General features: G+C 38.1%; 1 protein-coding gene across 1 annotated transcript in view; it reads right to left on the reverse strand.

The window, feature by feature from the left end:
- The window catches only part of LOC124233046 (electron transfer flavoprotein subunit alpha, mitochondrial), a 76,237-nt gene that overhangs the window by 41,091 nt on the left and 20,804 nt on the right, over positions 1-14,342 (reverse strand). The window contains exons 5-8 of the mRNA XM_046650067.1: positions 11,259-11,358; positions 7,336-7,446; positions 6,577-6,678; positions 5,343-5,411 (exon numbers count right to left, since the gene is read on the reverse strand). Of these exons, the coding sequence (XP_046506023.1) occupies positions 5,343-5,411; positions 6,577-6,678; positions 7,336-7,446; positions 11,259-11,358 (382 nt within the window). The remainder of the gene's footprint in view (positions 1-5,342; positions 5,412-6,576; positions 6,679-7,335; positions 7,447-11,258; positions 11,359-14,342) is intronic.

Genomic DNA, 14,342 nt, shown 5'->3' on the forward strand with positions numbered 1-14,342 from the left:
TAACTAAAAAAAAAAAAGAAAAAGACACTGATATAGTACAGTAAGAAATTTATTTCATGGGGCCAGCCCAGTGGCACAGCGGTTAAGTTTGCACGTTCCGCTTCTCGGAAGCCCGGGGTTCGCCGATTTAGATCCCGGGTGCGGACACAGCACTGCTTGACAAAAGCCATGCTGTGGTAGGTGTCCCAGGTATAAAGTAGAGGAAGATGGGCATGGATGTTAGCTCAGGGCCAGTCTTCCTCAGCAAAAAAGAGGAGGATTGGCAGTAGTTAGCTCAGGGCTAATCTTCCTCAAAAAAAAAAAGAAAGAAAAATTTATTTCATAAAGGCCTTACTTTAAAAAAAAATCCCTTGTCTCTGATCAAGAATTCTAAAACTAAGTACTAGCACATTTTATACACAAAGCTTCAAGAACTGCCCTCTACTTATAACCAAGGATTTAAGATTTTAAATTTGGCCTAACTCCCCTGTTTGCTTTATCAAAAGGCATTCAGACATTCACAAAACATGTTATAATCTGTTTGGGATGTCATTATATAATACTTCTTTTATGTAATAACTTCACAACTTTTAAAGACAGGTACTATAACACCATTGCCTCTTTTGACCAGATAAAGAAAAAAGCAACATATAACACAAGATAAAGGTTTAACCAATATTTGCTTTAAAAAAAATAAATTAGAATTTAACTAAACTTCTATCCTCATTCAGCAGGAATCAACAGGCAGCCCCGTTCTTGGAGTAAAGCCACCTCACTCGCAGCAGGTGTGAATGAGCCTCACATCCTCTTCACCTCCAACTGGAGAGGACAGAAGAAGCCACAGACAATACTCACTACCTCCTAAAACTCACAGTCTCAACACCACTACCCATCTTGAGTCAGTCAGGACTGATCACATTCTGCCTTTTACTTACATCAGTCACTATAACAAGTCCCAGACTCAAAGGTTATCCTTCATAACCCATACACTGATCCCCATAATGCCCTGCATGCTCCCTAATCTGCACCCATCTCACACTCCTCCTCAATTCTTGAACACTTAAGATATGATTTCTGGAACTCACAGATTCTCTATATATTCCATCTATTTGTCTAGATGTTCCCTGAGGACAATTCCCCTGCAACCCGCTCCAGCAAATGTTGCTTTGTCTGCCACCATAGTCATACCACTGGGCCTGGAGATGGGACTCCTCACTGCCACTCTCAGAAAGTTTCCCCTCCTTCCTCCTTAAAATTAAAAGGCCTCAGTTTTGCTTCTCATGTCATCAGATTATATCAACCGTCTATTGCTGTGTCATCTATCACCTCCCTAGATCAATCCCCTTCATTTCTCCATGATTTTTAGCTTCTGGGTCATTGTCACTTTCTCCAATACTGCTCTCGTCTTAATTCTTGGAGATTTCAGCACTCTGGCTTCTCAGCTCCTTGAACAACTCTTCTCCAGTCATCTTGTCCTCCACCCTACCTCAGCCATACCCATGGTCATATCCCCAACCTTTCCATTACCAATATCCCTCAATAATCTCAATTTCCAACGTCTCTCCGTGATCTCCTCTTTACAGTTGACCTCCTTTAGTACCAAACTCCAACAATCCACTGACCCCACTGGGATTATATACCCCAGAGGGATAGTGAATAGAACAGTGAAATTCTACTCACTATCCCTCTCTTTCCTCATGTTCTTTCTTCTTTCTTTATCCAGCTTAAATTCTATGATCAATGACTCTAATCACTCCTTGCATTTGCCTTCAATTTCCTTGCCCTCCTCTTACATCATCACACTCATTTGGAAAAACCTCCATCTCTGGTTAACTGATTAAGCAATCTCTCCACCTTTTCCATACCTGTCCTCCTGTCGTTCAGCATGACTGGAGGAAAAGACCGATACTCAGCCATGTTTACTGAGTTTAACTTAAAAAAAAAAAATAGGCTTAATTCTCTCACTCTTTCCTAAACTATAATTTCATCTTTTCTTCACTCCTCAAACTTCCAGTACTCCCTAACATCTTCACTCTCAGCTGAGGACCTTGCTTCCTATTTCGTTGAAAAACTGTAACAATCCGAAGAGAACTTGCTCGTGCTCCAACTAACACATTCACCCATCAACCTGCAGCTGTGTCCATATTCTCTCTTGTCTAGTCAAGGACATTGTTCAAGCAACTCTCCCCTCTCTCCTATATGATTAATTTTTCCCTCTCAATTGAAGCATTCCCATTAGCATATACGCATGCTATTATTTGTCCCATCTTTAAAAAGTCCCTCTGCTGGTCCCACTCCTCCTCTAGCTACTGTCCATTTCTCTGCTCTCCTATATAGCAAAATCCCTCTAAAGAGTCATCTGTATTCACTGTTTCCCTTCCAGTCCTCCTATTCTATTTCTAAAACCTTTTCTACTAAAATTTAACACACATACAAAAAAGCACATAAATCACAAATGTACTGCTCAATGGCTCATCATAAAGTGACTACAGCCATGTAACCACTACCCAGAATGATTTTTTTTTTTTTGAGGAAGATTAGCCCTGAGCTAACATGCTGCTGCCAATCCTCCTCTTTTTGCTGAGGAAGACTGGCCCTGAGCTAACATCCGTGCCCATCTTCCTCCACAGCATGGACGCCTACCACAGCATGGCTTGCCAAGCGGTGCCATGTCCGCGCCCGGGATCCGAACCGGTGAACCCCAGGCTGCCGAAGCAGAACGTGCGAACTTAACCGCTGCACCACCGGGCCGGTCCCTAAGACGATTCTTTTAAACCCACTCCAATCAGGTTTTCACCCCTACTACTCCACTAAAACAGGTCAAAGTCACCAATGACCTCTAAGTGGCTTAATCCATTAGTCACTTTTCAATCCTCATCTTCCTTGACCTTCCTAGCAACAGCTTTTGACATAGTTGACCACTCTTTTCCTTACTCAAACACTTCATTTGGATTCCAAAATGTCATACTCTCTGCCCTGGTTTTCCTGCCTTACTTACCATTCCCGTTTTGGTTGTCTTCTCCCCTTCTTTCCTACCTCTCAACCTTACAGTGTCTAGGGCTTAGTCCTGGGACCTCTTTTTTTATCTACATTCAATTCCCCTTGGTAATTTCATCCAGTCTCATGGCTTCAATCATCATCTAAATGAAACTGACTCCGAAATTTATATCTCCAGCCCAACCTTCTCCAGTGAACTCCAGACTTCCTATACCAACTGCTTAATCAACATCTCTACTTGGATGTCCATTATTAGACATCTCAAAACTTAATATGCCCAAAACTGAACTCCTGATCTCTTCTTGGAAACCATACCACTTGGGGTCTTTCCCACTTAGCTAATGGCAACTCCATCCTACGAGTTGCCAAATAAAAATTTTCTCTCAGAATTTATATCCAATCTGTCAGGAAATCCCAATGGTTCTCCCATCAAATATATGTCCCAAAACTATTTCTCCCCACATCTATCGCTACTAACCTGGTCCAAACCACAAGCATCTCTCACTCAAATGATTGAAACAGCCTCCTAATTGATCTCCTTGTTCCTGCACTTAACCACCTAGTCTATTCTCAAAATTGTAGCCAGAGTGATCCTTTTACTTTGTGTCAGATCATGTGACTCTTCTGCTCAAACTTTTCAATAGTTCCCCATTTCAGTCATAAAAAAGCAATCTCCTTACAAAGGCCTACAAGCCCTATGTGATCTGGTCTATTATTCCCAATCTTATCTCTTATTACTCTCCCTTTTTGCACTTTTCATTCCAGCCACACTGGCCTGCTTGCTATTAATCACACAGACCAGACATGCGCCTGCCTTAGCCAAGCCCTTTGCACTTTACTGGTCCCTCTACCTCAAACCTCTCTCTCAGATCTGCTCATGGCTTCATTCCTCAGCTCCTTCAAACCTTTGTTTGGGTGTCTCCTTCTTATTACGGCCTACTCTGACCATCTTATTTAAACTGCAATCCTCCCTCTCCGACACTCCTTCTCCTTTTCCTGTTGTCCAACAGCATTTACTACCCTCTAATATACTATTTATTTACTAATTTATTATGTTTAGTGTCTGCAGTAGGCAGAAAAATGGCTCCTCCAAAGATATATTCATTTTAATCCCCAAAACCTGTGAACATTACCTATGGCAGCATAAATGATACAAAGTTAAGAATCTTGGGAGAAGGTGCTTATCCTGGATTATCTAGGTGGGCCCTAAATGTCATCACACGTATCCTTATAAGGATGCAGAGGGAGATGATGCAGATACAGAGGAGAAGGTGATATGAAGACAGAGGCAGAGATTGAAGTGACACAGCCACAAGCCCATGAGTGCCAGGGCAGCCACTAGACCCTGGAAGAGGAAAAGAACAGATTTGCCCCCAGAGTGCGTGTGGCTCTGCCAACACCTTGATTTCAACACACTTCTTGCCTCTAGAACTGTAAGAGAATAATTTTCTGTTGTTTTAAGCCACCATTTTTATGCTAATTTATTATAGTAGCCATTTGAAACTAATACAAAGTCTAATCTCACCGAAGCAGAAATGTAACTTCCACAAGAGCAGAGAGACTTTTTGCTTATTTTGTTCACTGCTATTTCCCTAGCTCCTAAAATAGTGTCTTACATATGGCAGACACTCCATAGATATTTGTTCAATTAAACAATGAGTGAAATAAACATCCTCAGTGAAATGCAACCATCTGATTATAAAGAGTCAATATCATGCCTTTATTCAGACAAAACCATTACTGTTTCCATGGGTACAGATAGCAATATAAAAGCACAGGAAAAACCTAGAAAGTTATACACAAAACTCTTAAAAGGGGGAGGACAGGATTGAGACTTTTTTGTAAAAAGCAGAATATATTCATTTAATAGTGTATAATTAAAAACTAAAATATTTTTAGTTTTCTGATTTTTCAAAAAACATCATTCCATTCTCACTGATAGACCTTTAATAAGTTCGATCTTTCCTATAAATTGTAAACTATAATTTTAAAATAATGTTAAATGTTAACTTCTATTTGTATGAGATTTATATTAGACCACCAATAAAGAGAAAAACAAAAGCATTCCTGAATCTGAAGTAGGCACCAAAGCTACCATTTAAATTATTTTTAAATGAAAAAGACTACTAAGACTCAGCAACTGTAAGAGTATCACATAAATAATAAAAAAGAACAAAGACACCCTCTCACTGAATAAGTAACTAACGTTACTTGGAGACTAGGAAAAACTGTTTAAGACAGAAAAGTTGAAAACTAGAAAAAGCAAAATAATTTGCAGCCTTGAGTGACTTATATATAATTGAAATAATGAAGAAAAATATTTCACCGAAAAGGGAACATTTTTCTACTAAGGAAAATAACTTTACCTGCAGCATGTAGTTGATCCGCCAAGTCATATAACAACTTAAAGTTCTCTCCACTTTTCAAACCCCGACCTCATTAAAAAAGATGAAAAAAAACAAATTAAGCAAATATAAACTTGCTTCTATAAAAATTTTGCAATTTTGTATAGAGTGAATCTTCATATTACACATCTGCCATATTAAGCATGCCATCTCCTCTATAAAGTCTTTCCTGACTTCTCCAATTATATTCCTGTACTTCTCCTATAAAGCATTCAACACTACTGTAATTAACTAACCAGTTAACTAATTGTATAATGAGTCTTAAAAATCAGTCTTCCCCATTAGAAGAAAAACTCTTTAACTGCAGGATGCATAGCTATTTTGGTCACGGCTATATCCACAGTATTTAGCAAAACTTCATTAACTGACTGAATGAAATTATTTGAAGGGAAGTCATTTCACTAGTCTTTAAATTCCTTAAGAGTAAGAATACCCTGCCTTTTCCTCTGTTTCTCCAGCACTTTACAATGGGCCTTGCATAGAATAGATACCCAAGAAACATTTCTTGAGTAAATAAGTGAATAAATGAGTCAGATATATCTTTCTGAAATATTAAATGACTTCCTCTCGATGTTGCTTGTAATACAAGGCTATTTGGAAACTTAATTATTTTATCTGATGTTTAGTCTGGAAAGATTTTTAAATCATAGCAGTAATTATTTTTTCAAAAAGTCAGCAAGCTATAAAAAGTTTTTTTTAATAAGGAGCATGATATACAAAAAAGAAGCAAGTCTTGTGCAGTATTAACAGCTTTGATATTAAATGTGAAAAAACTTTCAAAGAGTTATTCATAGAGACCTAGACAACTCTGGAAGTCTTTCAAAGTAAAGGGTGGGGATCATACAACATGATCCTGAGATTCCCACCAGTCCTTTCTATGATTCAGAAGCCAACCATACTCTTCAAGATAATATGGAAGTCAGTCAACAAGACAAAGATACCAAGATGCAAAGCTATGGGGATGATTTGTACCATGCTCCCCCTAGTGCCACTGAAACAGATTTACAACAAAAAGCCCAAATTGTGTATTAAGGTCATGATTTCATTTTCCTAATTGGTAAAATGCCAATAATACTTGCATACTTCTTACATTTGAAAAAAGATCTGTACCTCTCTAAAATAACTATTAATAAAATCAAAGTATTTTAAGTTTACATCATCTTTTTAAATTAATACATTTTAATATTCCACTTACCACCAGATACTACCACTTTGGCACCAGTTAGCTCTGGTCGATCACTTTTTGTTAATTTCTGATCAAGCCATTCTGATATCCCCACTGGGGAAGTACTTGATGCTGCATACATTGACATACATATCACAAAACAATGACTATGAGTTCAAGTTCTATAATAATAATAATTTTTAGGAGAAACACACAAAGAATTAATTCCATGAAATTTAAGTTAGTTACTGTGAATTTTTGTCCTCCTAACTTCATTTCCTCTGATTTTTGGAAAGACTTAAAGAGACTAGATTCCAGACTTCACCTCATCAGCTATACGACTTTTGAGAAATTACTTAATTCTCTGAGTCTACCTGTAAAACTGGAATAATTCTCTCTCCATGGGGTTCAAATAAGATACTATATATGTTAAAGTGTAGCACCCTCTATACATTTGCTATTACTACATTCTTCCATTATATCAAATCTCCCAAGTATAATAGGAACAGTGAGAGTAAAAAATGTTAACATCAATATAACAGATTAATCTTAATGGACCCTCTCTCCACCACTTCTTTTGTTCCACCAAAGCGACTATCCTAGTACCAAAAATGACAGGAAAAAGATAGTTATGAATATTTCTTATTTTTGTATAAGCTTGGGAGTATCACTGAGATTCAGCTCTCAAATACTCTGCATTACAAATTTAACCAGAGGCCATCTCTAACCCTAATATAATCTGTAAACTAAAAAACAAGAAACACATACAAACTCCAACTGAACACTCACCCTGTTCCAAACTAGCACTACCTCCACTTGTTGCTGCAGCTTCAAAAGATGTTCCTCTGACAGTAAATACCTTCACTTTCTCGTCACACTTCACCGTACATAAAGCATTTCCTGAAATACACAATTTCTTTATTTTGTATTTATTATTTTTTTTATTGTGGTCATAATAGTTTATAACATTGTGAAATTTCAGTTGTACATTATTATTTTTCAGACACCATATAAATGTGCCCCTTGACTCTTCTGCCCAGCCCCGGGTCCTTTCCCCCGGGTAACCACTGAACTGTTCTCTTTGTCCATAAGTTTGTTTATCTTCCACAAATGAGTGAAATCATATGGTGTTTGTCTTTCTCTGTCTGGCTTATATCACTTGACATAATACCCTCACAGTCCATCCATGTGGCTGCAAATGGGACAGTTTGTATTTTTTTATGGATGAGTAGTATTCCATTGTATACATATACCACATCTTCTTTATCAAATCATCAGTCAATGGGCACTTAGGTTGCTTCCATGTCTTGGCTATTGTGAATAATGATGCAATGAACATAGGGGTGCATAAGTCTCTTTGTATTATTGACTTCAAGTTCTTCAGATAAACACCCAGTAGTAGGATAGCCGGGTCATATGGTATTTCTATTTTTAATTTTCTGAGAAACCTCCACACTGTTTTCCACAGTGGCTGCACCAGTTTGCATTCCCACCAGCAGCGTATCAGGGTTCCCTTTTCTCCACAACCTCTCCAACATTTATTTTTTGTCTTGGTGATTATAGCAACTCTAATTGCCATAAGCTGATATCTAAGTGTAGTTTTGATTTGCATTTCCCTGATGATTAGTGATGCGGAGCATCTTTTCATGTGCCTATTGGCCATCTGTAGATCATGTAGAAAATGTCTGTTCATATCCTCTACCCACTTTTTGATTGGGTTGTTTCTTTTTTTGTACTTCAGTTGTGTGAGCTCTTTATATATTATGGAGATTAACTCCTTATCAGATACATGCTTTGCAAATATTTTCCCCCAGTTGTTGGGTTGTTTTTTCATTTTGATCCTGGTTTCCTTTGCCTTGCAGAAGCTCTTTAGTCTAATGAAGTCCCATTTGTTTATTTTTTCTTTTGTTTCCCTTGTCCAAGAAGACATGGTATTTGAAAAGATCCTTTTAAGAAAATACACAATTTATTTTTAAAAAAGAGGAAAGGCAACAAAACAAGTATTTCTTTGAGATTCAGGATTTACTTCACAAAGACAAGGAAGAAGTAACTGTGGACCAGTTGTACCACCTCTACAGACTATAGGAAAAGTACCCATAACATGAAGAAACATATCAGTGGATATCTGTATAACCTCGAATGTCTTTAAAAATAGGACAAGTGCTGACCAGCCTGAAAGCAAGAAACTGGAATAGGCAGCCACACTAATAAGGTACACTATTCCAAAGAAGGAATATAAATAAAAGCTTCTTTCTCCAAAAACAACGCCATCGGTAACTAAACAATATGAGTTGCAACAACTTAATAAGAATGAAGCTACTATGCATGCTAAGGGAGGAAAGAAAGTGAAAACATGACAGGGCACAAAGAATAAGAATTATGATATTCCAAGACTCAAAAAGGATTTGAGACATTTCTTATGGATTAGCAATCACATTAAGAGTGACCTAAACTATGATCAACTATTTCTCCTCAAACACTACTAAAGATGAAAGACTTGAGAACTGACCATTTATACTAAAGGACACAACTTCAATCAGGAAGAACAAAGAGTTCACTACCTCCTCCGGCCTCTCTAGGGACCAGTGTGCTTAGCAAAACAGCAATCAACTAAAGAGACACTGAAATAAATTTCTTAATGTAGATGGAAATGGAGTAGAAGCAGCAAAGAAGATTGAGAATACTGTTTTAAAAAAAAAGTTTGATTACACGGAGAAAAAAGAACAAAGTTGGAGGAATCACAATGCCTCACTTCAAAATATACTACAAAGCTATGGTAATCAATACAGCAAGGTACTGGTACAAAAACAGGCACACAGATCAATGGAACAGAACTGAAAGCCCAGAAGTAAAACCACACATCTATGGACAGCTAATCTTTGACGAAGGAGCTAAGAACATACAATGGAGAAAGGAAAGTCTCTTCAGTAAATGGTGCTGGGAAAACTGGACAGTCACATGCAAAAGAATGAAGGTAGACCACTATCTCACACCGTACACAAAAATAAACTCAAAATGGATCAAAGACTTGAAGATACGACCTGAAACTATAAAACTCCTGGAAGATAATATTAGCAGTACACTCTTTGACATCGAACTAAAAAGGATCTTTTCAAATACTATGTCCTCTCAGACAAGGGAAACAGAAGAAAAAATAAACAAGTGGGAATTAATCAGACTAAAGAGCTTCTGCAATGCAAAAGAAACTAGGATCAAAACAAAGCAACAACCCACCAACTGGGAGAAAACATTGCAAATAATATATACAACAAGGAGTTAATCACCACAATATACAAAGAACTCATAAAACAACAACAAAAAAACAACCTGATCAAAAAATGGGCAGACGATATGAACCGACATTTCTCCAAAGAAGACATATAGATGGCCAACAGGCACATGAAAAGATGTTCACCATCACTAATCATCAGGGAAATACAAATCAAAACTACAATGAGATATCACCTTACACCTGTTAGAATGTCTATAATTACCGAGACAAAAAACAACAAATGCTGCAGAGGATGTGGAGGAGAAAAAGGAACCTTCATCCACTGCTGGTGGAAATGCAAACATAGTGCCGCCACTACGGAAAACAGTATGGAGATTTCTCAAAAAATTAAAAATGAAATACCATACAATCCAGCTACCCAACTACTGGGTATTTATCCAAAAAACTTGAAATCAACAATTCAAAGAGACTTATGCATCCCTATGTTCACTGCAGCATTATTCACAATAGCCAAGATGTGGAACCAACCCAAGTGCCCATCAACCAATGAGTGGATAAAGAAGACATGGTGTATATATATAATGGAATACTACTCAGCCATAAAAAAGAAAAAATCATCCCATTTGCAACAACAGGGGTAGACTTTGAGGGTATTATGTTAAACAAAATAAGCCAGACAGAGAAAGACAAACACCATATGATTTCACTCATACGTGGAAGATAAACAAACACATGGACAAAGAGAACTGATCAGTGGTTACCAGAGGGCAAGGGGGTTGGCGGATGAGTATATGGTGACTGACAAATAATAATGTACAACTAAAATTTCACAATGTTATAAACTATTATGACTTCAATAAAATTTGAAAAATTTTAAAAATTAAAATAAAAATAAAAAGTCTGCTTTTCCAGGTGCCACTTACAAAATATATTGAATAGTGAATCTAATTTTTATTGATCACTGGAAAAATCTCATTCTGTAAACTGAAAGACAAGAAGGAAAGAACTGTGCTTTGAATCTATCAGAGAGAATGTCATGTCATGGTCTAGTAGCAACTCTAAGATTTTTCTCAGAAACCTTTAAGATAGACCATTTACAGCAAGTGTATGACTTGTTTCAAAATCCTATCTTCAAGGGGCTGGCCTGGTGGCGTGGTGGTTAAGTTCGCACATTCTGCTTCGGCGGCCTGGGGCTCACCAGTTCAGATCCCAGGTGTGGACCTATGCACTGCTTGTCAAGCCATGCTGTGGCAGGCGTCCATATACAAAGTAGAGGAAGATGGGCACAGATGTTATCTCAGGGCCAGTCTTCCTCAACAAAAAGAGGAGGATTGGCAGCAGATGTTAGCTCAGGGCTAATCTTCCTCAAACAAAAAAAGAAATAAAGACAGACAGAAAATCCTACTTCAAGAATTAATTTCTGCTTTTAAAATTTATAAAAATTTAACATGTTTATTAATTATTTTCCTTGCGTACTCACCTGCATAAATAGTTCTTACAAATGTGTCGGGTGACTTGATCACAGTGATGTCAGAAATTGGGGCTACATCAAGTTTGGCTGCTATTCTGGGCAAAAGGTTCTAAAAGTAAAATAAACAGTGAGTTACACACATACGTGCTAATGCATGGCTATAAACTATCAGCAATAACATTCTCTAAATGCATATTCTGTAGAAATTTTAATTCAAATATACTTTACATGCATCTTTAGACATACTGCAACTTTAAGTACAACTTTTTGGACAGCCTTTAAGACTAAGTAAGAGCCAACCATTACTTTAACTACATTAAGAGTTTTATCAGTTTTATAGTAATAAACCACCTTCATTCAGTATGTTGAATTATGAGATATGATATTTGCTTTAACAAACATCACTTACAGAGTGTGACAGTTACAGATTACTGAATTTAGATAAGAAGAGATAAAAAAATACTCAGAAGAGCAGTAAAATTCTCAAATACTGAAAAAGAATATACTTGTACATATTTACTTAAAGTGTATGAAAGAAAAATTTCAAAGACATTTTCACCTTTTAAAAAATCGATAGCATAAAAAAAGATCAAAACTAACCTAAATGTCCATCAACAGGGGATAGGTTTATAAATTATAGTTTATCCATATAATGGAATCCTATATAATCATAAAAAACAATGAAAAAGGAGCTGGCCCGGTGGCATAGTTTGGTTAAGTTTGCACGCTCCACTTCAGTGGCCCAGGGTTCACAGGTTTGCATCCCTGGCACGGACCTAGCACTGCTCATCAGGCCATGCTATTGCAGCATCCCACATAAGGTAGAGGAAGACTGGCACAGATGTTAGCTCAGTGACAATCTTCCTCAAGCAAAAAAAGGAATATTGGCAACAGATGTTAGCTCAGGGCCAACCTTTCTCACCAAAAAAAAAAATACATATGACAAAGGTGAAGCACAGCATGTATAGTATGTATAAAAAGAGCAACAAAAATTAATGTATACACTTCTCCTCATATATGCATGTAACATCTCTGGAATAGATACATGTGATAACTTTGCTCTCTCTAGCAGGGATCTCACAATATTTCCAGGTTTCAGTTACCTCACCTCACGATGAAAAGAAGAGAATCCCTATACCTCTAGACTAAAATTCTATGACTCCAGAGCTCTTAAACAGAGAGTGTCAGTTAGTGAAGACTGAATTTCCATACTTTCTAGACTCAAAGGTCTCTCAGATGATGACATTATCTAAGTGGAATAAAAAAAGTGAAGTGTTGCTTTTATCATACAAATAGACGGCATCTCTTGAACTTGATAAATGATACCACTTCTGGCAGGTAAACTTTCACTATAACAGTATCCATGTTCCTCCCCTCATTCTATCCCCAAACCCTCTCTGTTCTCTAAGAATTCTCCCAGGATTATCCTCTAATTAGTCCTTTATTCTGCATCCTCTTACATGAATGTACAATATCTAATTGGCACTAGCATGTATTTTGTTTAGAAATAATTTTTAATATACATACTATATGACCTTCAACTAAATTTATAAGCACCCTGAGGGCAGAGATTTTGTGTCTTCTATTTATCTTATGTCCTTACCCCTTATCTAACAAGTGGTCTATATAAATTGATGCTAACAAGTGTTGATGGCCTAAATCAATTTCCTCCTGTCATATCTCCAACAGGAAAGATTTTCTAATTTTCAGTTTGCTACCTACATATATATAGAAATGCTCTTTCAACCATGATAGAAAAGCTACTTAAAAGTTCCATAGTTTAGAAAAAATTAAGATCTCGTAGAAAATAAAGGGTTTGGTCAGGGTGATGTCAGCATCATGGTGGAGTGAGCTATTCCCTTTGCCTCTCCCCTCTAAGTTACAACAAAACAGACATTCATTAACCAACAGAAGATTCCCTACACAGCACAACAGGACGCCTGAGAGATCCACACAGCCGTACATCTGAAAGTGAGTGGACTGGATCCCCAGAAAGCAGTGGAATCAGGTGAGCACACCCCTCCCTCTTCCCAGCAGCAGTAAGCAAGGTCACAGAGCCTCACACAGCAGCCCGGCAACACTGTAAGAGGAGGTGGGAACAGCTGAGTCTGGGGGCATGAACACTTTTGGAGTGGTAGTCACACCTGCAGGAGCACCCACTGTGCCATGGTGGCCCTGCCCATGGGAATGCTCCCCCCAGGAGCAGCAGCTCAGCCCTTGTGAAGGTGCCCCACCCACCAAACACAGCAGCTCAGCTAAACCACCCATGAGCGCAGTGCAGGTCCATGCTTGTGCAACCCACCCACTGAGCACAGAGGCCCTACCAACACTAGAGTGACCCACCAAGAGCCCACCCAAGCACAGAGCAGCCTTACCCACACAACTTCCAGCAGATGGGGCAGCATCAGAAACAAAGCTCCTGTTCCACCCCAGCAGTGACAGGTGGAATCTGCGACCTGATGCTACCACAAATGCAGAGGCAAAGGATCAATTCATCAAACACCATGATGGGGGCCAGCCCCATAGCCAAGTGGTTAAGTTTGCGCGCTTTGCTTCAGCAGCCCAGGGTTTCACTGGTTTGGTTCCTGGGTGTGGATCTAGCACCATTCATCAAGCCAGGCTGACGCAGCATCCCACATAGTAGAACTAGAAGGACCTACAACTAGAATATACAACTATGTACTAGGGGGCTTTGGGGAGAAGAAGAAGGAAAAAAAACCAAAACATCATGAAGAACTACAGTAACACTTCAGGGCAGAAGGAAAATGACAAGTCTCTAGAAACCATTCCTGAAGTCACAGAAATTTACAATCTCAATGACAGAGAATTTAAAATAGTTGTCATAAGGAAACTCAATGAGTTACAAGAAAACTCAGGCAATTCAATGATCTCAGGAATAAAATTAACGAGCAGAAGAAATACTTCACCAAAGTGACTGAAGCCCTTAAAAAAAACTATACAGAAACTCTGGATATGAAGAACACAATTAGTGAGATAAAAAATAAACTAGAAGCCATAAAAAATACAGCTGACATTATGGAGGACAGAATTAGGGAATGACAGGATAGAAATGCTTCAGGTAGAGGAGAAAGA

This window comes from Equus quagga, unplaced genomic scaffold (assembly GCF_021613505.1).
Source record: "Equus quagga isolate Etosha38 unplaced genomic scaffold, UCLA_HA_Equagga_1.0 153_RagTag, whole genome shotgun sequence".
NCBI classification, from domain to species: Eukaryota; Metazoa; Chordata; class Mammalia; order Perissodactyla; family Equidae; genus Equus; species Equus quagga.